The sequence below is a fragment of the Bactrocera tryoni genome, chromosome 3, assembly GCF_016617805.1.
Source record: "Bactrocera tryoni isolate S06 chromosome 3, CSIRO_BtryS06_freeze2, whole genome shotgun sequence".
In the NCBI taxonomy this organism is placed as follows: Eukaryota; Metazoa; Arthropoda; class Insecta; order Diptera; family Tephritidae; genus Bactrocera; species Bactrocera tryoni.
In genome coordinates this window covers 56,066,387-56,091,258 of record NC_052501.1, presented here as the reverse complement: position 1 = coordinate 56,091,258, position 24,872 = coordinate 56,066,387, and the positions used below count along the sequence as shown (strand labels likewise).

The following is a 24,872-nucleotide window of genomic DNA, read 5'->3' as shown; positions in this document are numbered from 1 at the left end:
CGCTGGCACTCGCACACTACTCGGTTTAAATTAGAGAACCTTAACGGTATTAATTGGAAGCTCTTACTAGCGTCTCTTTGAGAAGCCTTGCGCTCAGTAATTCAGCACTTGCTTCCACGCTTCAGCATAACGATGTGAAGATTTAAATTAGAGAACTTTAACGGTATTAATTGAAAATTCTCAACGAGCGTATCATTGAGAAGCCTTGCGCTCAGCAAATCACCACTTGCTTCTACCCTACAACATAAGAATGTGGCGATTTAGATTAGAGGAACTTTAGCGGTTTTAATTGGAAGCTCCACTAGCGTCTCTTTGAGAAGCCTTGTGCTCAGTAATTCAGCACTTGCTTCCACTCTTCAGCATAACGATGTGAAGATTTAGATGAGAGAACTTTAACGGTATTAATTGAAAGCTCTCAACGAGCGTATCATTGAGAAATCTTGCGCTCAGTAATTCAGCACTTGCTTCCACGCTTCTTAGGTTAGATTACAGAACTTTAACGGTTTTAATTGGAAGCTCTCACTAGCGTCTATTTGAGAAGCCTTGCGCTCAGTAATTCAGCACTTGCTTCCACTCTTCAGCATAACGATGTGAAGATTTTGATGAGAGAACTTTAACGGTATTAATTGAAAGCTCTCAACGAGCGTATCATTGAGAAATCTTGCGCTCAGTAATTCAGCACTTGCTTCCACGCTTCAGCATAACGATGTGAAGATTTAAATTAGAGAACTTTAACGGTATTAATTGAAAGCTCTCAACGAGCATCTCATTGAGAAGCCTTGCGCTCAGTAATTCGACACTTGTTTCCACCATACAACATAAGAATGTGGCGATTTAGATTAGAGAACTTTAACGGTTTTAATTGAAAGCTCTCAACTAGCATCTCATTGAGAAGCCTTGCACTCAGCAAATTACCACTTGCTTCCATCCTCCAGCATAACATTTGCATAGGCAACGTACCAAAGTTTAACCGTTAGCTGTGATTTTCCGATGGTTCAGCTAGAGCTTGTTGCTATTTAAACAACTGTTATACGAAGGTACAATTTAGTTTGTGTTAAAACGTCTACGGTAAAATATCGAAACGAGCGAGTAAGGGATTACGGGTCTAATTCTTGTGCTGTTCGCAAAGTTTTTAATTCAAAGCAAAGCTTCTGACCCTGCTGTTGCAAGAACGGACATACATTCGCGACCAGTCGTTGTTGTATGGCAAGGACACGAGCGTGCATTTTTTCGGTTGTCGGTTTTGTTTTCCTTGGTCAGGACGGCTATACAGCCGACGTCCAGCGGGCACTTGCAAACGGTTAATGAAAGTTTCGTTTCAACGATTGTGAGTTTTAACGTGGCTCCGCTGCTGATTGCAACACTGATTTTGTTTTCATAGAAAAAGCTGATGCTTTAAAGGCAAAATCAGAAAAAAAATCAAAGTGGCAAAACTCCCTTGATATGCTGGGTTTTGTTGGCTGAGCTCGTTGTGTAGCGCGATTCAGTCTGTCGTTGACTTGCGTTCGTGTTGTGTGCGTGGCGCAGCGGAGAACGAGTGCCGGGAGTACGTTGAAACGGGTTTTCTGTGTTCGCTCGGTAGCATACAAATATTCTGCCAGTGATTTAAGCTGTGTGTTGGTGGGTGAATATACTATTGTTATTTTTTCTAGCAAACAATAAAATTTAATTTTCCGCTTATAATGAGCTGGCAGTTTTGTTGTCAGGTGTGCAGAAATGGTTTTCAAGTGCGTTTTGTATTCTTTTGCATGTCCTGCGTATAAAGTTTGTGCAAACGTGAATTTGTAGTAAAGTAAAAATAAATAAGTAAATTGAAAAAAGTATTTTGAATATTTATTGTTGTGCTAATTCAAGATTTTTGAAAGACTTTGCATCCTTCTTAGTGCATGGATATCCTACCACTTTGCAACTGACGTTGCATTTTACTGATGAAGTGACAAAATAAGTCTGAAAAACAAATTAGTGATATTTAGCAATGATTTAACAGTACAAAGAAGTTGAAAATAAGTATAAGTGCAGCGTTGCAAAAGAAAAACTAAACTATTAAAATTGATAAATAATATGAAACATATTAAAAATAAATCTTAAAATTTAGTCGTATTAATAATTAATACTATTTATAATTTTGTTTCATAATTATTTAAGTAATTAATTAAATTTAATATCATATACTTTAAAATTTATAAAATGTTTATTTGAATACTTTATGTTATTTAGATTTTAAATGTTAACAACTATACCAAAAAACAAAGAAATAAAAAATGTAGTTTAAAGACAAGCAAATGATTAAATTAAAAGTGTTTGGAAAAAAGTTAGATGCAAACATTTTTTTTTAATAATGTCGTTTTGAATTGTTTTTTTATAGTCTTTTGAAAAAATATGAGTTTTTTTTTAATATATAGAAAAAAGTAATAATTAAATGGTTCTTATAAACAAATCAAAATTAACATTTTATACATTATTTTAATATTTTTATTGCGTTTTAAGATTTTTAATTTTTAATATAAAACAGATTTGTATTTTTAAAATGCATAATACATTTCTGTATTGTATCAAAAAGACAAGGTGAAATTATTTGGACTTTTCACGGTTTGGCAATGGAAAAAAGTTATAATAGAATGAAAGCATTAGTGAACAGAAATTCATAATAAAAAATGAACCATTATTACATTTTTTAAATAAGCAAAGCAATATTTTTTACCTTAAATGAAAAAAAAAATGGAAATTGAAATATTGCCTACAGCAAAACGTGTAAAAATTTTATTTTTTTATATTGGTTTGCTTAAAAATTAAATAAAAAATTGTTGTGTATTTAAGAGCAGAGCAAAAAGCAGAAAATTAAAAATATTTGAAAGATTGTAAAAAATATTATTAGTAAAAAGTATAATACAAATACAAATTATAATATTATTAAATATATAAATTAAAATTAACTTTGTTTTTGTGAAGTAAAATATAATTCGTAAAAACTATTTTCGATATTTTATTTTAATGTTTTTTTTTAACTAAGAATATTTTTTTTTATTAAAAATTTTAAAATATTTTTTTCCCAAATTAAAGTTATAAAAATCACCTATAAAAAATAAATAAAATATCGGTCTTTTGAAATATTTTGCTGCAATAAAAAGGCTTTAATCCTTGCTTTTGTGCTTGTGCTTGACATAAGTATGTAAGTCTCGGAATATAGTTTGTGTGAGTGAATGTCCTCCAATATCTTTCACGTTGGGTACCAGTCAATGTCGCCCAGTTGCAGAGCTTTGTATCATGTGTCCAAACCGTTTCTGATGTGCATTTATGTATATGCATAATAAAAGAGTTGGAAATGAGTACAAAAAATTAGTGAAAAAAATTAAACATTTTTTACAATAAAACGTGTAAAAATTTAGTTAGTTTTTTATAATTGCTTAATAAAAATGAAGAAGCAAATTATTGTGTATTATTTAAAAGCGGAGCAAAAAGGAAAAAATTAAAAATATTGAAAAGATGATACAAAAAAAATAACAATTTTAGTAAAAATTATTATAAAAGAAATACTTATATTAACAAATAAAGAAAAAATATAGGCACGATTCCGATTACTTTGGCGGCGGGGTAAAAAAAACGAATTTCCATATAAATGGGGTATGTGCGGATAGGGTAGCTTCTCCAGAGGAGGAATATCCGAAAATAATGTAAAAATAACTAATATTTTTTGAAATATTCACGTTTAAAAATTCAAAAATTTGCACTAAGAAAACATGTTATTTCTCTATGTTTCTCTAAATTTTTTCACATTTTTCTCTTGTTATATTTAAATATACGCTTTAAAGATTGAAATAAGTTCACATTTCACTTTTATTTTGTAATATTTTACCTATATTTATTAATTTAAAAATCACTTAGAACACTCATCGTTGCAAAGGCTAGATTGTTTACAATTATGAGGAAAACGAGCGTTGCCACATCTCAAACACCAAATTTGTAGGATTCTTAACGATTTTTCTTTGTTTATATACATATGTATACATATATACTATACATATGTATGTATATGTATAATATGCGATTTATGTTTAATAAAAATAAATAAGTAAAAATCTATAATAATATTGTAAAATTTATATCATATCGGGGTGACTGAAATACTTTCGCGTAGTACACCTTTTGCGTTGGCGGCCTTCGGCCGCGCTTTAAAAAAATAACCCTGGTCGAGCGAATATCCGGGGTGACTGAAGTACTTTCGCGTAGTACTCCTTTCTGCATTGGCGGCCTTCGGCCGCGCTTTAAAAAAATAACCCTGGTCGAGCGAATACCCGGGGTGACTGAAGTACTTTCGCGTAATACTCCTTTCTGCGTTGGCGCCCTTCGGCCGCGCTTTAAAAAAGTAACCCTGGTCGAGCGAATACCCGGGGTCACTGAAGTACTTTCGCATAGTACTCCTTTCTGCGTTAAAATAAAAAAAATATATTGAGTTTCGTTATAAAGTGGTTATATTTTTTGGTTATCTTGCACTAATATTCAAACAAAGTTTGAGTTTTCATTACAAAATGGTTAAATATTATTATATAATATTAGTATATAATATTACATATTTGTTTATTAAATTAAATAAAGAACATATCCATATGAATGGATAGAGGAATTTTTGGGAAAAAGGCATTTCAGCGAATTTCCTTATTATCACATGGCAGCGCTCCATTTCGTCGTAATTTTAGCACACACATGATGTTCACTACGAGTGTAAAATGTAATTTTTAAAATAAAGATTTCTTCGGTAAAAAAACTGTTAAAAGTGTAAAATGTGGATTTATTAAAAAGTTTATAGTTTAAATTAATTAATTTGAAGTGAAAAATGAGAGTAAAGTGTGTTTGATGCGGTAAAATAGCTTGTTGAAATGCTCGAATTTTGGGAATTTTTGAACTTTAAGGTCGAATATCTCGTAAACTAAGCGTTTGCGGTACCTATAACCCTGTATATTTTTTAATCAGGAGGACTTCCTCTTTCCAACGGTACCTTCAAATCGCGGCGCCAAAGAAATCGGAATTGTGCCAAAATATATAATTAACAAAAGTCAATTTTGTTTTTGTGAAGAAAAATATAATTCGTAAAACCTATTTTAGATGTTTTATTTTAATATTTTTTTTGTTTAAATTAATAATTTTTTTCTTGTATTTTTATAAACATTTTGCATTAATTTTTTCTTTTCAAATAAAAGTAAGTAATAAAAGCAATTAAATATGGTAAATTTCACTTCAAAAGAAAACAAACATTGAAACATTTTGCCGCAAGAAAAAGGCTTTAATCCTTGCCTTTGTGCCCTGTCATAATTTTCGGAATATAGTTGGTTTGTGTGTGAATGTGCTCCAACATCTCTCACGCTGCGTGCCAGTCAATTTCACCCGCTTGTAGTGCTGTGTATCATGTGCCTAAACCGGCAATAGTATTTATTGTGTTTGTGTTTTTCGGCTAACTGTGAATTGTTATTTTTATGCGCTGCCATAAGGACACATGATGAACGGATAAACGTTTACCAATAACATACCATATAACTCTTACAATAATGCCAGTGTGTCGTTGAAAAGATATCGGATTTTTGCTGCTCAATTGGGTTGTTAAAAATAGGTTGTAAATTGAAGCTTTTAAATAGGCACAAGAGGTGATAAAAAAGGAGATGAAAGATGGGGCAGAATAAATCCTAATAAAAGTATACTAAAAGTACGGCGTCATTTATTTTTTATACGTTTCTAAGTAACGGTTTTTGGAGTGCATTCAAAATGGCAAATGTGTGTGCTTGACCCAAATGTTGCGAGTTATAAATGTTTAATTTGAGAGACAAATTCATTATGCACAGTCATAATTTGCTTTTTAATAGGATTGTGCAATAAACTTGTTGAAGGAAGAGGCTTAAATGGAGGAAAAATGTACTAAAAAGTTGATTACTCATATGAGTACATATGATACATACAAATATACGCATGAAAAATTAGGCGACTTTCGTGATTTAAAAAAAAAAGTACTTATTTTCAGCTATATTTTAAGATTTTTTTTTGAAAAATAACAGAGTTATTTGCTGTTTTCGGAGGTGCCAATGAGTAGCTGAAACCAAAAAGTTCAAAAGATTTATTAAACTTAAAGATATTTTCTATACAATTACTTACGATCTTTGAAAAATATCAAAAATTAACAAAATGACGTAATTTTGAAAAAAAAGCCTTTTAGGTAAAAAATGATCGTTTTTTTAATGCCAAATTGACAATTTTAAACCAATCAACAATACTCAGTTTTAATTTGAAGTCGATCGGTCAATTTCTCGTTGAGTTATGATGTCAACAATTTCGAGAAAACGCGTTTAAAGTTTCACTTACTTGTAAATATGTATGTTTGTACCTGCGAGCTCCTTAGAACGCTGCCATCCTAAAACTATTCAAGATACGACCTTACCGATTTCACAGACTATTTTTGGAATATATGTATTTTTTTTTGTTAATCTGCTCTCTATAAGATTTATCAAAAATTTGGCGAAAAAAGGCCATAGCGCCCCAGGATTTGGCCTTAATAAACGAAAACAAATCGATGTCTGTGCGCGATATGGCGAAAAAAGTTAGAACCAGTGCTACTATGATTCAAAGAGTGAAGCAAATAAATCATTTAAAAACTTATAAAAACCCAAGATTCCAAAAAAGTGAACGACAAGTAAAAATAGGGGAAACAAGGCTACGGAAGTTGTGCGATCGTTTGCTAAAAGACCTAAATTTGATGTGGGCAAGAAAGATTTCTCGGGGCCCTGTTCTGTGGTGACCTGAAGACGGATTTTATAAAATAATAAAAAACAAATAACATTTGTCAAGTTTATTTTTTATCATAAAAATACAAATTACATTAATTTTAATGAAAAATTACAAATCTTAAATATAATATATAGGTGGAGATGACAATACCAGTAAATTATGAATTGAATGTTTCCAGTTCAAAAAACAATCAATTGAATTCCATCTCTTAAAAATTATGGCTCCATAGTACTGACGATGATTATGCCAGTGATACTTATGCAAACAGGACGGCAGTCAGGACATAATTTAACATTTTAAATATTTTCTTCATCCTGTATAAGGTACCACAATAGGGGTCAATGATCTATGCATCGATAAAATATCATATTAACATACTTTAAAATATTGACAGTTTCTGATATTTTGATTCAGTGATTATTTTTGAAGGAATATTGTGCCAAAGAATAATGTTCGTCACTTAAAACCGTTTTGTTTCTTAAATTTATGTCTCATCATTGCTGAATTTGTTTGGAAAATGTACAATATGTATATATTTTTATTTTTAACTACATTTTTTAGCTATGAAGAATTTATATTTAATAGTGCAGTTAATATTTGCATATATTGTCGTATTGTCATCTCCACCTTGTTTACATTTCTTATGGTGTTTATTTAAAAATATTCGTAGAATGTATGTAGAATATGTTATATCGGGTGATTTTTTTGAGGTTAGGATTTTCATGCATTAGTATTTGACAGATCACGTGGGATTTCAGACATGGTGTCAAAGAGAAAGATGCTCAGTATGCTTTGACATTTCATCATGAATAGACTTACTAACGAGCAACGCTTGCAAATCATTGAATTTTATTACCAAAATCAGTGTTCGGTTCGAAATGTGTTTCGCGCTTTACGTCCGATTTATGGTCTACATAATCGACCAAGTGAGCAAACAATTAATGCGATTGTGACCAAGTTTCGCACTCAGTTTACTTTATTGGACATTAAACCAACCACACGAATGCGTACAGTGCGTACAGAAGAGAATATTGCGTCTGTTTCTGAGAGTGTGGCTGAAGACCGTGAAATGTCGATTCGTCGCCGTTCGCAGCAATTGGGTTTGTGTTATTCGACCACATGGAAGATTTTACGCAAAGATCTTGGTGTAAAACCGTATAAAATACAGCTCGTGCAAGAACTGAAGCCGAACGATCTGCCACAACGTCGAATTTTCAGTGAATGGGCCCTAGAAAAGTTGGCAGAAAATCCGCTTTTTTATCGACAAATTTTGTTCAGCGATGAGGCTCATTTCTGGTTGAATGGCTACGTAAATAAGCAAAATTGCCGCATTTGGGGTGAAGAGCAACCAGAAGCCGTTCAAGAACTGCCCATGCATCCCGAAAAATGCACTGTTTGGTGTGGTTTGTACGCTGGTGGAATCATTGGACCGTATTTTTTCAAAGATGCTGTTGGACGCAACGTTACGGTGAATGGCGATCGCTATCGTTCGATGCTAACAAACTTTTGTTGCCAAAAATGGAAGAACTGAACTTGGTTGACATGTGGTTTCAACAAGATGGCGCTACATGCCACACAGCTCGCGATTCTATGGCCATTTTGAGGGAAAACTTCGGAGAACAATTCATCTCAAGAAATGGACCCGTAAGTTGGCCACCAAGATCATGCGATTTAACGCCTTTAGACTATTTTTTGTGGGGCTACGTCAAGTCTAAAGTCTACAGAAATAAGCCAGCAACTATTCCAGCTTTGGAAGACAACATTTCCGAAGAAATTCGGGCTATTCCGGCCGAAATGCTCGAAAAAGTTGCCCAAATTGGACTTTCCGAATGGACCACCTAAGACGCAGCCGCGGTCAACATTTAAATGAAATTATCTTCAAAAAGTAAATGTCATGAACCAATCTAACGTTTCAAATAAAGAACCGATGAGATTTTGCAAATTTTATGCGTTTTTTTTAAAAAAAAAGTTATCAAGCTCTTAAAAAATCACCCGATACATACTTGTATGTAGAATCTGTCAAATGTAGGCTAATAGAGCCCATACACGAGCACACATGTGCGTTCGATCTGTGTGAATTCGTTTGCCCATACACGACACACAAATCCATTTTGCGTTCGTTCTTCACAGAGTTAACATGTGCGACAGGCAAGCGGAACATTTCTTCGAATTTATTTCTAATGTAGCATTTTTATTTATTTCTTTGTATTTCGTTAATAAGTTATTTCATCTTTTATTTTTCTCAATTTTATTTTTATATTTATCACTTTTCGTTTTTTATAAAATCAATAAATTCTGACACGAAATCTTTATTAAGGGGGGAGCCTGCTTTAGAAAATCTATTCTTTTTTTGCGCTTAAATCTTTTTAAAAATTATCTAAGAATATGTTTTCAGAGTTATAGATGGGAATTCGAAATATTATCGAAGCTAGAAGGGAAATTGTGACCGAGCTTCTAGCAGATATACATACATACATACATATGTATGAGCGCTTGGGCAAAAAGCGAAAACTTTGAAGCGTGATTTTTCGGTTTTTCATTTTTACGATTATTCTTAATTGGGGGCAGGATAGAAAAAATACTAAACATCGTATGGAATTAGGGCAAAGTTTATTATCATTGGCATAAAATTATCTTCTATTTAAACCGAAAAAAATATTTAAAAAAGTCAAGTTTTAACACACATATTTTTAAACAGCATAAGGTAAAATTTTTTTGGTCAAAAGCCAGTATTTATTCAATTTAAAAAAAAAATTAAATTTTACACTTTTTTTTGGAATTTTCTTAGTTTAACTAGAAGATAAATTATTAAAAAATATGAATCTCTTTGAAATTTTTGTTTTCGATAGAAATTGCGACCTGCATCCCGCCCACCGTCCGAAAAATGCACATGCGAGATGCATCGGGCAATTGCTTCCCAAAGGCAGAATATCAAAAATTTCGTATCCAAAAAAATTTGTGAAAGATGTTCAAATATATAACTATAAAGCCTAGAAATTTCGCTTGAATCAATTATTTCTTTCCCTGCCAAAAAAATCCTCAAAAAAATCGATTTTTTGAAGCCTCGAAAGCAGGCTCTGCCCTTAACACTTGCCATTGTCCGCGATCTTCACTGTTCGGCGACACGAGAGAAATGAGATTTTGTGCGCCGACAACGCCATACACGATACACATGCTCGCGCACCGATCGTAAAAAATAAAACATTTTCGCGAACATGGATCGGTACGCGAACAAGCCCATACACGATAAACCGCAAGCGCACACATACCGACCGAACGCACTTGTGTGCTCGTGTATGGGCTCTATAAACGAAAATGTTTATATATCTTTATAAAGGAACAAAAATGTCTTGCTTGACTAATTTCCTTAATTATTGTAATCTAATTCAGCCTAGATGCCAAATCTGATTCGATTGATAAAACAGTCAAAGCCGAAAGTCTTTCCTAGCTCATCGTGTTTCTTAAATAATTTTTTATTAATTTTAATTTTGAAAAACTCCTTTCAGTGGAGGCTGTACATACCTGAATTGTTAACCAAATTCGGATGACAATGTGAATATTTGACATATATGTATATGGCAGCAGCTATTTCACAGGTGTAATGAAGTTGGGTAAATTTGGGATCAATGTATTTAATTCTTCATATAATTCAAAAGGTTGGAAGTCACTTAAGTGAATCGTTACAAAGTGTTAATATTTGCCTCTCTGCAATATTTTTTAGCTTGCTTAAATCATAAAAAATCGAAATCTTCAAAATGTTGATTTAAAGACGTAAATATTAATTCCATAATGGTTATTATAGAATCAATCATAGCGTAAAAAAATCTGTTCGATACCGGATTTTAGAAGACTATATAGGTTGATCGCTGCTTTCGTAATCGAACATCCTTTTCTTTTTGGCTACTCTTTTATTAAGGGCCATGCTTAAATGAATTTGTGTTGATTGTCATACATAATTTACTTATCACATTAACACGCGATAATATCTCATATCATACATGTTAAGAAATGATAAATTCCAAACTTAATATTTCATTTAGTATCGAAGCGCAATCACTGATTACATCTACCAAATTTGCACCATTGTCGTATCCCTGACCATGGCAGTCTTGAATATTTAAGTCGTTTTTTCTAGGTGTTCCAGCATAGCATTGGCTAAATAAATAAATTGTTCGATTATCACAAAATCTTAAGATAATCGACATTTGTTCAACTTGTAGTAGAGTCGAGCCATAGTGCAATCGAGCAAAAAAGAATAATACTTTGCTTCTTTAACCTTACGAATGATTTCATCGACAACTGTTTCTGACATTAATATGATCAATTCATTTTGAATATCGTGACTTAAATAATGGTGTGAAAGCTGTTTATCATTAATCCGTTTCATGTGTTCCCGTAAAGTAGGATAAAATGTTGATATCAGTTTAAATAAATCTATGAAATTACCGGAATTCTTAATAATGTTAAGAATTGGGAGATACGCTGTGGCCTCTAAATTAAAGATTATGAGAGGCGAAGAAATTAATTATGTCAGTTATTCACTATAATAAGATGTGCCAATGCTTATGAGATTCACGTATTAGCCTTTCGCTTTCTTGGTCTATTGTTTTGCCTTGAATTATTCCTTTCTCTAAAGTTATTCGCCACTTGTTTCTTTGGAATTCTCATGTCTATGTAAAATGCTACTTAGATGTTTCCAGTCAAAACACCCTCCTTGCACCACCTGAGTTTGAGAATTGCCAAATAGCATGGAAAACAGTAAACTTTATTTTGGGAATTGGAATAAACTAACCAGCGACGATGTTGAGTTTCACCATTATTTTTTACGCGAATTGGAGAATCTATGTCAATCTGTCCTTATAAATTGCTGATGACAGCACAAGAGTTTCAGAGTTAAATTTTGATAGCTAGAAGAAGATCCAAACTTTACATCTAACTGACGTTCGCTTTCGGTTCTCGGTACTTAGTGCATCTGGAGAATTTTGCAGTTTGGTTGAGGAACTATATCTACTTTAAACTCGAAACCTGGTTGAATGCAGTTCTTTCAGCTTTTCTTTTTTTTTTAGCTGATCCAGACTCCCATTTTCTTCCAATATCTCTATCTCGCCTAATCTGTTGCAAAAGGCTTAGTTTTGTCATTAAGAATTCTGATGCTTCGCTGACAGCTTTCCATTTATCAGTCGACTGATACATGAGTGTCGTTAAGTTATCGACCACCACCGAGGGTGGATTTTAGTTTTTCCCCAGTATTTGAGAATCGAGAGCAATAACATAGTACATGTTAAGAGTTTTCTATATACTCTGTACACGTCGGACAGTGCAGACTAATGTCATTGTGGAATCTGAAAAGATAAGTTCTAAAGCACCCAAGTCCACTAAGTACTTGAATCAGATTGAAATCTAGGTTCCCATGTCGTGTGTTTATCCACGTGTGGATGTCCGCTATGAGTCGATGGGTCCAACGCCCTTTGGACGAGGAATTCCACCGCTCCTGCCACATTTTAGTGCTCTTGTTTCCCTCTGTCTTTGCCGATACTGTTTTAGGCGCTGATATAGCAAAGTGAAAAACGGCGATCGGAACTGGCATTGGTAATGCGTATACAATCAACGCCACCATTCATGGAAAGTTTTGGATCTATGCCTTCATACGCGTCTTCCCAGCGTCTATTGTTGAAGGTATTGCTCTTGAGACGAGTAGAAAAGCTTAACGAATAATACATGCAAATATGCATTAAACAGTTCCAAAAAAATAAGATATTGGCAAGACACAACTGCCAAAACTTTTTAGGTCCTTTGAAGAAGCTAACAACATATTCGAAGAAAAACGTGCTAGTGCTTTCAACTGCTCATGACAGCGAAGATGTAAATCCTGTAACAAAAAAACCACAAGTCATATATGATTATAATGATCATAAAAGTGGTGTTGATACTTTTGACAAAATACTACGTGGATTCTCTGGCAAAATAAAAACAAACCACTAGCCCATGTCATTACTTTATAATATCCTGGATATTGCTGGACTTGCGCTCAGGATGTTTGATCTCAGTCACCCTATGTGGAACACCAATAAGTCTGAAAAGCTCAAAATATTTTTGAAAGAACTCTCTACTGAGCTAACTCAGAATCAATTACAAAGCCGATGAAAAACAAAAATTAATTCTACAACTAAAATTGCAATGGACTTGATAAAATAGGCTTTCAAAATTCATTTTATTTCAAAATTAGTTCATTTTCAAACAGATCAACATTTTGAAACGGCGATGTGAAACCTGCAAAACTGCTATGATCGATAACAAAACAACAGCAGTTTGTGATCATTGCCTTATTCCGACATTCTCCAAACACTACATATATAAGGACGTGTGAAAAGTGCTATTATGCAAAATACAGTGCCAAAGCTGATACGGACTCAGACAATGAAAAATACAGCGAAGAATTTCGCCCATTTTAGCAGTTCGTAATTAAAATTTATTTGATTTTCATATTCTTAAATAAAAATACCTTTGTTTCTAACAAAAAAGCACAAGTTTCATTAAAGTATTTGCATAAATAAGCGAAATATTGGCGTTTCCATAAAATAAATGTCTGAGTGCCCAAGTCACGAGATGAAGTTGTATAGCTAAGTATGTCACGGTTCTAAGGTTAAAAATCGCCGGTGGAATGCACAAATCCTCTTTTGGTCATCATTCTCCTTTGTCTCACCCTGGTTACGCTGTAGACGCCGTCTAGCAGTTACAAAGCTTTCTCAGCGCGGAAATTTCGTCATTCCACCAATATACAGGCTCCCGTTTGTTGTGATGTGATGTTCTACGCATTGTTGCATCGCATGCTGCGACCCGTTCCTTTCGCACTGTTGATTCTAAGTGGGTGGCGTCGTCACCTGATGCCTTTGATGTACTCCAGACTAGCTCAAACAGGTCTGAGTCGAACTCCTGTTGCTTCCAGCTTAGTTTTCTGGAAGTGTTTCTGCTAAGAAGTTCCGGCTCTCAGGAGTACAAAATTTGTGCTATAATTGCCATGTGATCGCTGTTTGTGAATATGTTTGACACCATCCACTTAATGTGTCTGCTGAGCGAATTATTTGCAAACATAATGTCCATTATGGATCTTTTATTCCCTTTTTGGTACGTATTTCCAGTTCCGGTGTTTAATGTTGTAAGGTGCGTTTAACTCAGGTGTTCTTTAATTAGCCGCCCGCGATGGTTTGTACATCTGCTGCCCTATGCAGTTGATCAAGCATTAAAATCACTCGCTGTTATAATCGGTGTTTTGCCTTTGATTTCTAACGAAAGTCTTAAGAGGAAATCTTCGAATTCTGTAATTGCTGCGCTGGGACGAGCATAGCAACTTACAAAATTATCTCCTATATATTCGACCCTCTGGATCAGGTCTTAAAAGGTTATCCTTTGCAAGACAATATTGCTGTCTTACCAGATTTGTCTGCAGTCCATGTGATTCCCGGACGCGGGGAGTATTGTTCACTTACTATGGCGACATCGATGTTCTCTTCTATGATTGTTTGATCTATCAAATCCTATGTTGTGCTATAGTATCCTCATTTACTTAGAGAGTTCATCATCTCGAGATACTTTGGGCAAGTCGTGCTCAATACAGAGTGGTCCCCTTTCTCGCCTTTGAATAGGCGAGTATTCTCGAAAGCGACAGATCGACTACCCAAACTTTATTTTTCTCAATTTGAGTGCGGCCTTGGCATCTTGAGCACGCAAACACAAAAGTGCTATTTATGTGCTACTACGGGTTTTTGCAGACTTTTGACATTTGCTATCTCCAGATTTTGGAGTCCACACTCCCTTTTTAGTGTTGGGCAGATTTCTTGGGGAGTTGTTATTTCGTCCAGGTCTTTGCATGCAATTGTAACGTTGTGGGTTTTAGGCTGTGTCATAGGTATTTCGCCAAACTCTTCCTCTAAAGCGCTTTGGAAATATTCGGCTTTCATGTTGTTTGATTTTGCAAGCAAGTCTCCTTTGAGTGTTTTCCGAACATATGTTACGTTTGAACCCAGCTCCTCAAGTCCACTGTCACTTTTTATTTTTCGTAGAATATTTGCATATGACGCATCATCCTTCTTCGTAATAATGATGGCATCCGGTTGTGTTCTGAATTTTTTCATCGGTTTCTTCTTTTTGACCACGTCTACACGTCTTTAATTTCTGATTTTTTGTTGGTCGTAAAAAGCCTGTTGTCTTTCGCATTCTTTTTGGGGTGTTATCATCTCTACCTATATAGACTTGAGATGATTTTCCCAACATTACTCTTCTCCATGGATTTTGGATTTTCTCCGATTTGGCTTACAAGCTCGCGCATAGCTGGCTAATATGCCTTTGGCCGACTATCATGCTTTCAAACTCCTTAATTTGTTTGCCCAGTTGACTAAAAATGCAAGTTGCTTCTCCGCTTTGCATTTCCTCAGATTTGCACCCTTTGTTTACTTAGTGGTCCAGCAGCGGGAGACACCTCATTAGTACCAATTTGCGGCGTTCCCATAATTTTGGAAATCCTTCGGAAAGGATTCTCCGGTGTTCGTCCCAAACTATTTTCAGGGGCTATGCCTCAGCGAAAAGACAGTTTGGGAACACCCGCTGATGTATACGTTCAGTCCTTAACTTTACTATCAAATTTAAAAACAAAAATGATAGGCAATGCCAAACCCAAAAGGAACAAGTAGGTATGAAAGGCCTAAGTTCGGGTGCCACCAAACTTTTTATACTCTTGCAAATTACTGGAATCAAATTCGAAAATCTTTATATTATTATTTACGTTCACCCATTTTGGATACACAGAATTACTACTGCAGGAATTGGATTCCATCTGAATTTCTATTGCATATCTCACACATTGACCGATAGTGAGCAGTGTTTTCATCCGATTTTCTCCATTATCACATTATTGGTAGGAATTCTTGTAAATTTGTGCTGGGTGAATTTGGTTGTTGTATCTTTAGTGGTTTATGAGATATTCATATCAAATATATTAGGGGCGGGGTCATGCCCACTTTTTCCAATTTTTTTATCCCCAGGTGTATCTTTTTATTACGATCCACTGTGCCAAATTACAGTTTTATATCTTAATTTAGTGCTTAGCTATGGCACTTTACAGGTTTTCGGTTAATGGCGATTTGTGGGCGTGGCAGTGGACCGATTACGCCCATCTACAAACACAACTTTTTTTTGTACTAAAGAACCTGTGTACCAAGTTTCATTAAGATATCTCAAACTCAAGTTACAGCTTGCACGGACGGACGGACGGACTGTCAACCGTATTTTGGCTTTTCTCGTCATCCTGATCATTTATATATATACATACAAGTATAACCCTATATCTATCTTGATTAGTTTTAAGTGATACGTACAACCGTTAGGTGGACAAAACTATATCGATCTTCCTCTCGTGTGTAATATGTGTACAATATATGTATGTGGGTATGTTTGTACCTCTCTCTGCTGACAATCATTTTTCAATCAGATGAAATGTAGTGGAGAGCCATATAAATAAATACATAATGATGGAATCGCATAAACATATACATAAATAACAATACGTGTGACCAGGTATGTGTGTGTGCATGGGCAAAAATTCGAGAAGAAGGAAAATTCTAGCAAACAGTGATTTATAAATGAAACAAATAAATAAATAAATACAACCATATACATATGTAAGTATTGGTTTAGTTGAGTAAATCATAAAGTATTTATCCATGTTAATGCAAATTAGTAATGCACACAAATTTCGTGCATTCTGCTGTCTATAAAATATTCTTCTTCTTAATTGGCGTAGACACCGCTTACGCGATTATAGCCGAGTTAACAACAGCGCGCCAGTCGTTTCTTCTTTTCGCTACGTGGCGCCAATTGGATAATCCAAGCGTAGCCAGGTCCTTCTCCACTTGGTCCTTCCAACGGAGTGGAGGTCTTCCTCTTCCTCTGCTTCCCCCGGCGGGTACTGCGTCGAATACTTTCAGAGCTGGAGTTTTTTCATCCATCCGGACAACATGACCTAGCCAGCGTAGCCGCTGTCTTTTAATTCGCTGAACTATGTCAATGTCATCGTATATCTCGTACAGATCATCGTTCCATCGAATGCGATATTCGGGGTGGCCAACGCGCAAAGGACCATAAATCTTTCGCAGAACTTTTCTCTCAAAAACTCGCAACGTCGACTCATCAGTTGTTGACATCGTCCAAGCCTCTGCACCATATAGCAGGACGGGAATTATGAGTGACTTATAGAGTTTGGTTTTTGTTCGTCGAGAGAGGACTTTGTTTCTCAATTGCCTACTCAGTCCGAAGTAGCACCTGTTGGCAAGAGTTATCCTGCGTTGGATTTCTAGGCTGACATTGTTGGTGGTGTTTACGCTGGTTCCAAGATAGACGAAATTATCTACAACTTCAAAGTTATGACTGTCAACAGTGACGTGAGTGCCAAGTCGCGAGTGCGACGACTGTTTGTTTGATGATAGGAGATATTTCGTCTTGCCCTCGTTCACTGCCAGACCCATTTCTTTTGCTTCCTTGTCCAGTCTGGAGAAAGCAGAACTAACGGCGCGGGTGTTGAGGCCGATGATATCAATATCATATTAATGCGCATTAATTTTGCCTGTCTGTCAAGGCTATACAGCTTTCGAGTTATTAAAATTTTATTTCTTAAAAATCACACTCTGAATATTCATTCGGCTATTGCTTTTTTATGTAAATTTATATTTGTGTGCTGTAAACTGAAATATTTATTTTAATAATCGAGATATCGGTGCGTCATGAAGTAGCCGCCATCTTAGGCGAATGAACGATAGAACAATATATTTTGAATTAAATAAGGAAGCACTATATTCGGGTGTAACCAAATATTTTATACACTAGCAGCTGGCATTAATAAAATATCTTCAGGTGTTTGCAAAAAAAATCAACATTTAAGGTTCGACGAAACCGAGTGGTTTACAATCCAATAGTTTGCCTTCAGTTAATTCTGCTACAATACCTTATATATTCACCGATATATGCGGGCCGATATAGGTATATTCGAGATATGTGTACTATTGACACGATTTATATCTATTATTATACTCCTGCAACCAGTTGCTACAGAGTATTATAGTTTTGTTCACCTAATGGCTGTACGTATAACTTAAAACTAATCGAGATAGGGTTATATCTATGTATATAAATGATCAGGGTTACGAGAAAAGTTGAAATCCGATTAACTGTCTGTCAGTCCGTACAAGCTGTAATTTGAGTCAAAATTGAGGTTTCTCGATGAAATTTCGACTTCGAAGATGGGCGTTATCGGAGTATAACAGAAACATATAAAGTGCTATAACTAACCGTTAAATTATGATATAAAGCCGAAATTTGGTGTAGAGTATCGCAGTAGCTAGGAACACTTATGTGTAAAAATTTTTGAAATATTATAACAAGTAAGGAAGGGCTAAGTTCAGGTGTCACCGAACATTTTATACTCTCGCATGATAAAGTGATAATCGAGATTTCATTATTCGTCATTTACATATTTTTATACTCTCGCTACAATGTTGCTAACGAGAGTATTATAGTTTTGTTCACATAACGGTTGTTTGTAAGTCCTAAAACTAAAAGAGTCAGATATAGGGTTATATATACCAAAGTGATCAGGGCGACGAGTAGAGTCGAAATCCGGATGTCTGTCTGTCCGTCCGTCCGTCTGTCCGTCCGTCCGCGCAAGCTGTAACTTGAGCAAAAATTGAGATTTCATGATGCAACTTGGTACACGTATTCCTTGGCTCCATAAGAAGGTTAAGTTCGAAGATGGGCAAAATCGGCCAACTGCCACGCCCACAAATCGGCGGAAACCGAAAACCTATAAAGTGTCATAACTAAGCCATAAATAAAGATATTAAAGTGAAATTTGGCAAAAGGGATCGCATTAGGGAGGGGCATATTTGGAAGTAATTTTTTTGGAAAAGTGGGCGTGGCCCCGCCCCCTACTAAGTGTTTTGTACATATCTCGGAAACTGCTATAGCTATGTCAACCAAACTCTATAGAATCGTTTCCTTTAGGCATTTCCATATACAGTTCAAAAATGGAAGAAATCGGATAATAACCACGCCCACCTCCCATACAAAGGTTATGTTGAAAATCACTAAAAGTGCTTTAACGGACTAACAAAAAACGTCAGAAACACTAAATTTTACGGAAGAAATTGCAGAAGGAAGCTGCACCCAGGCTTTTTTTAAAAATTGAAAATGGGCGTGGCCTCGCCCACTTATGGACCAAAAACCATATCTCAGGAACTACTCAACCGATTTCAATGAAATTCGGTATATAATATTTTCTTAACACCCTGATGACATGTACGAAATATAGGTGAAATCGGTTCACAACCACGCCTTCTTCCAATATAACGCTATTTTGAATTCCATCTGATGCCTTCTCTGTATACATTAGGAACCAATGATGATAGCGGAATAAAACTTTACAAAAATACGGTATTTGAAAAATATGTAAATGACGTATAATGAAATCTCGATTATCACTTTATCATGCGAGAGTATAAAATGTTCGGTGACACCCGAACTTAGCCCTTCCTTACTTGTTTCATTATTGTTTTGGTGCTCCAAAATGTAAGAAGTGAAAATATAAGTGAAAACAAATATAATTGAAACTATAAATAACTGGATACGAAATGACTTCAAGAAGAAACGAATATTTATCAAGTGCAGCATATAGAAGGTAAAAAATGTAAAATAAGCAACAATGTAAACATATGTATACTAATTTTTTTTTATTATGCAGGCTAACTGAGGAACAGAGAGAATCATATATACAATCTTTATTTGATGAAATTTGTGACGATGACGCCCCCTATGACTTTGACTCAGAAGATGAAGAAGAAATTCAAATCAATGACATTGAAATTGTTGATGACGATGCTGAAGTTTCGCAAAGTGCCGCAGGAGTATTACCTGATTATGCGGACTATGAGGATGATGATGAAGACGATGAGGAAGAAGAAGTAGAAGACAATAATGAATTACCTGCTAGTGCCGAAAAATTTGTTGCACGTGATGGTACTGAGTGGATGAAAGAACCAAATGTAAGTCGTCAGGTACTCAGACAAAATACTATAAGAGATTGTTCTGGACCAGCTAGATGCGCTGAAATGTTGTCAATAGAGCAAATATTCAAATGTTTCATGAACGTTGAAATGGCTGATATAATTATGCGCCACACAAATAAGTTAGCAAAAGAAACTTATAATGCTTACAACAATGCGCAGCCAAACACAACTCCTAAGTCATAGACGCCTGTGTCAATAACAGAGCTGTATGCATTTTTTGGCATACTTATTATGACTGGTGCGAACCATAGCAATGGAGAACATGTTCGAGATTTATGGAGCGTCAAAAACTATCCTTTATATCGCGCCACAATGGGAGTCAACCGTTTCTGTTCGATATTGCGGTTCCTAAGATTAGACGATAAAAACACTCGTGCAACACGCTTACTAACTGATAAAGCAGCACCGATCAGCGAGTTGTGGACGATGATGAACAATAATCTTGCTGCACATTACAAGCCCAGCTCATGCTTGACGATTGATGAACAATTATTTCCTTACCGTAACCGCACACGGTTTACGCAGTACATACCGTCAAAACCTGCTAAATATGGTGTCAAGGTTTGGTGGATTTGCGATGCCACAAATGCATATCCACTGCATGGACAAATATATACTGGCCAAGCAGAAACTGGTAGGGAAACGAACCAAGGCGAACGAGTGGTGAAGGATTTGTCTGCCAAATACCAAGGAAGTGGCCGAAACATTACAATGGACAATTTGTTTACGACCTTGCCAGTTGCAGAACTGCTTCTCACCTGGAAACTCACGATCGTTGGAACTTTGCGCAAAAACTAATCATATATTCCTCAAGAAATGAAGCAGAACAAAAACAGGACAATTGGTTCAACGACATTTGGCTTCAAAAATAATGTGACAATAGCTCTTATGTTCCCAAAAAAAATAAAGCAGTAATTTTGCTTTCATGCATAATGATGCTGAAATAGGTGACAGTGGGAAACCTGAAATAATTGAATATTATAATCGTACCAAAGGTGGTGTTGATCGAATGGACCAAATGTTTGCGGAATACCCAACAAAAAGACAAACAAAACGATGGCCACTAGCGATGTTCTTCAACATGTCGGACATTACAGCTCTTGCAGCCTACATTGTCTACGATTTGAATAACCCTAGTTGCCTTGGAGAACAAACAACAAGCGTAAGCAGATCCTGCGCAGCTTGGCTGAAGCATTGTGTATGCCCATTATTGAAGCCAGAGCCATAAATCGTCAAGTGACGCGAAATTTTTCGACTAAAATTGCTATTGAAGCACATTTCAACCGACCGGTGGAATCAATGGTGACAACAGCAGCATCAACATCTGCCGCAGCGCGCACGACAAAACCTGTGTCCGGATCTTGCTACTTATGTTACGCACAAGAGGAAAAACGCCGTAGAAAAACCAGAAAGCTGTGCGCCAAATGTAAGAAGCCAATGTGTCTTGAACATTCGGTCACATCAACAAATTGCTCTATTTGCCATAATTTTCCTTAGATATAAGATGCATTTTTATAATAAAAGCCCATAATATAATGTGTGAAATGAATATTTTTATTTTTTCAAATAAAAAAATAATATAAAATTGTTTTTTTTTTTGATTATTATGAGGATTTTTACTATTGGGGTACAAACGTATCCCGGGAGTGTGTTTACGTATATAATGTGTTTGGAAGGCTGTAGCTCCTGAACCTATAGTCCGATCTGGTTCAAATTTTGAATTTGAACTCAAAACTAAATAATCTTTTTAGATCCGAAGTTAGCGGTATAGAGCTATAGCGGTTCAAAAGTTACAACACTTCAAAGTTGAAAGTGCATATATTTGTACCAGGGTGTGTGTTCTAGGGTTAATCTTAATTACTCAGCACCAATTGTAATTTAAGTTGCAGTCGATTCGGTACTTCCACGCTTATTAAGTCCTATTACTATTACCCGCTTGTAAAAATTAAATCTAAGAAACAAAGTTATATTGTTAAGTTTTAAAAAGAGAAAATGTGGATGGTTTACTCGTATCACTTTAGATGTTATATGTACTATCTCTATTTGGGTTTGAATTTATGTATATCTGCTGTTTGTGTGTTTCGCCAGCTTTTTAGAGAGGGCAAATCTATAATATCTTGTATTTCTTTTTTAATATGTGTGAAGTGCTGAACACATTGTTCAGCACTTGAGTGTTACCTTTTGATTGAGAAAATGTTTCTCTTATAAGAAAAGTTTTCTAGTGTTTTCATAATTTCTCTCTGTTAAAGGAATTACAACATTTTTAGGACATAAAAGTCGTTATTAATTGTGTAAAAATTAAACTTGATGTTCTTTTTGCACGGATTATTTGTATACGGTTTTTCTGTACACCTCCTAATTACCTTTTTACACGGTTTTTTCATTTCACCTATATATTTTTTTTGCAACAAAATCAAAATGATATACTTAAATACAGATTAATTTTAAAACATGTTATCATAATATGAGTTGGGAAATAGTGACGGAACTAGAAAATCATTTGATTAACTTGGACCCAAAAACAGAGGGTCCTTCATGATTTCAGCGCCAAGTAACTGAAGAGTAAAGGCAAAGAATACACAGCGGTTAATGACTTTGAAATTTATTAATATTATTTTACCATTATATACGTACATAATACCATGTCATTTCTCACAGTACAAATAGATAGATTTTCATGTAAAATGAGATTTTTTTACACAGTTTTCTTTCTTGTGTGGATAATTTTTTAAATTGATCTTTATTGAGAGTTTTATTAAATAATCAGATTTTTGCTGCGTCAGTAATTGAGTGTCCAAGTTAATCGTGCACAAAGGATATCAAGTACATAAAAAATACAAAAGGTGAACTCAAAAAACGTTGTATACTTTTAGGACGCTGAGCCCTACAATTTCTTAGAAAATACAATATTCCTTAAATTTTACACCAAATTAAATTTTATGTAACTAAAATCACTAATTTCTCAAATTTTTTTAATGTGTGTGTTACATTTTTGCTGAGCAAATGAGAATAATAATAATAAAAAATTTTGGAGAAAATATTGAAGTATGTGTATGTACATATATAAATTCTAAAGTAAACTTCAATTTTACTATTTTATTATTTTAACCATTCACTACATTTGTTACTAATAGTTCAAATTTCTCATTTCTTTTGCAGTGAATAAAAGAAAATAAAATCCAGCCAGAAATGAAAGAAAATTGAGAAAAGTGCAAGAAATCGCAAAAGTCATCAATTGTGTGCTGCATATTGAGAATAAAAAGAAAATGTTAAGTGCAATGTGAAAGTGAAGAAAACATGTTTACAACAACAACCATAAATAACAACAAAAATATTTAAATATAAAAAGTGGGTGCAAAAGTATTTTAAGCTGCGCAAAACGTGTATGTGTGTGTATATTTATGTGTTTAATGTGAAAAGTATGCAACAGTAGTAATGCTATCAACGGCAACAATCATATAAATGTTGTTGGTATTAAGTCATTAAAATATTATCGCACAAGTATTATTGAGTTTACGAGTCGAGTTGTTTGCCAGGCAGAGTAAAGAACGTGCCAAAACAAAGCTGAGCTCTGCGGATTCCCGTGTAGCTGCGGAAAGTGCATTTGCGCCCGCGCGAGTCTGTGCTTATAAGTGTTAGTGTGTGTGTGTTCGTCGTTAAGCACTCGTGTGAATTATGGCAAAACTAGACGCCGTTGTTGCTGAATAAATGGGTATCGGGTAGCAAAAGAAAAATACAAAAAATGAAAAAGGAAATAAAAAACAAATACAACAATAAATTATAGCTAGTCATAAAACGCGGCAATAATTAGCTAATTGCGAGCCAGACAGCTATACCGGCGAATATTTAGCCGAAGCTGTAGTACATAGCTGTAAGGACTCGCACAAGAATAGCAGCAATAATAAAATAGCTTGCCTTGCACAAATTCATATGTAGCGTTGAGCATGCTAACAACAACAGAAGTAAAAGCAAAATCTGATAGCGAAGTAACGAGTCAAATTGGTCCCGCGAACATGACCGAGGTCCCTACAAACGTTGCGAAAATAAGAAAAACAAATGCGTCAAGTTGCATCAGCAACAGCAGAAGCAGTGGCAACAATAACAGCGATACATTGAAACAAACATCAGCAATGGCAACAAAAACAGTAGTGAGGAGTAAGACAAAAGCTCCGCGTTGGCGTTGTGCTATGCTGCTGATAAATGCAGACAAAAATAAAAACAATAATATAAATTATAAAAACAACAATAGTTACCATCGGCAACAAGCTGTTGCTGCTTCTTCTTCTTTGCCTTCGTCTACTGCTTCTCGAGTTGCTGTACGTTTTAGTCGAACACCATTCTTATCAACATCATCATCGTCATTACCATCGTCGTCCTGGCTATATTACCTGGGGCTATGGATTGCAATTTCGTTATTGGTATTTGTGCAGTGTGTGCCATCGCCCTCGTCAGCATTGACCGCTTCCTTAACGGGAAGCTCGTCCGGCAACTCGGCGTCTTCCAGTGCCATGCAATCACCACAAAAGCGAGGTAAGTGCACGTACAGTTCGTAACAGTTGGTAGCCGGTAGCCTCTGATACAAACTTTTTGCAATGAGCGAATGGCTGCGTATGTGGCTCTTTACTTTACTTGTGCGTTGCTATATTTGTATATAAATACGTCTGTTGATATGTAAAAGTAAACAGTTTTTCTTACACCCTGTAGAGATATGAAGCAAGTTGTGGCCTCTGATCTATACTAACACCAACAGTAAAAATATATGTAATCTAGTTCTTCTTATTATAATGTAAACTAGTTCTACAGAATATGGTTTAGGATTGGTAATAAAGAGAGTAGGTTTTGTATATGTGGAGTTCAATAAGTATTGTGTTATTTTATAAAATGCATTTCTATAATAGTAATATTCACAGAATTCTTAAAAGAATAATTAAAATTTCTTTAATAATGTCCTTTTTTTGAAAATCTGTTCTTTACATTTCAATTTGCTGTGCTCTT

The 24,872-nt window shown here is 35.0% G+C and overlaps 1 protein-coding gene across 1 annotated transcript; it reads left to right on the top strand.

Moving 5' to 3' along the window:
* Positions 1 to 1,067: 1,067 nt before the first annotated feature.
* Positions 1,068 to 24,487, top strand: LOC120772707. Its single transcript, XM_040101451.1, has 2 exons — positions 1,068 to 1,620; positions 23,037 to 24,487. The coding sequence occupies exon 2, from the start codon at positions 23,822 to 23,824 to the stop codon at positions 24,428 to 24,430; it is 609 nt and encodes a 202-aa protein (XP_039957385.1). The 5' UTR covers positions 1,068 to 1,620; positions 23,037 to 23,821; the 3' UTR covers positions 24,431 to 24,487.
* The last annotated feature ends 385 nt before the right edge of the window (positions 24,488 to 24,872 follow it).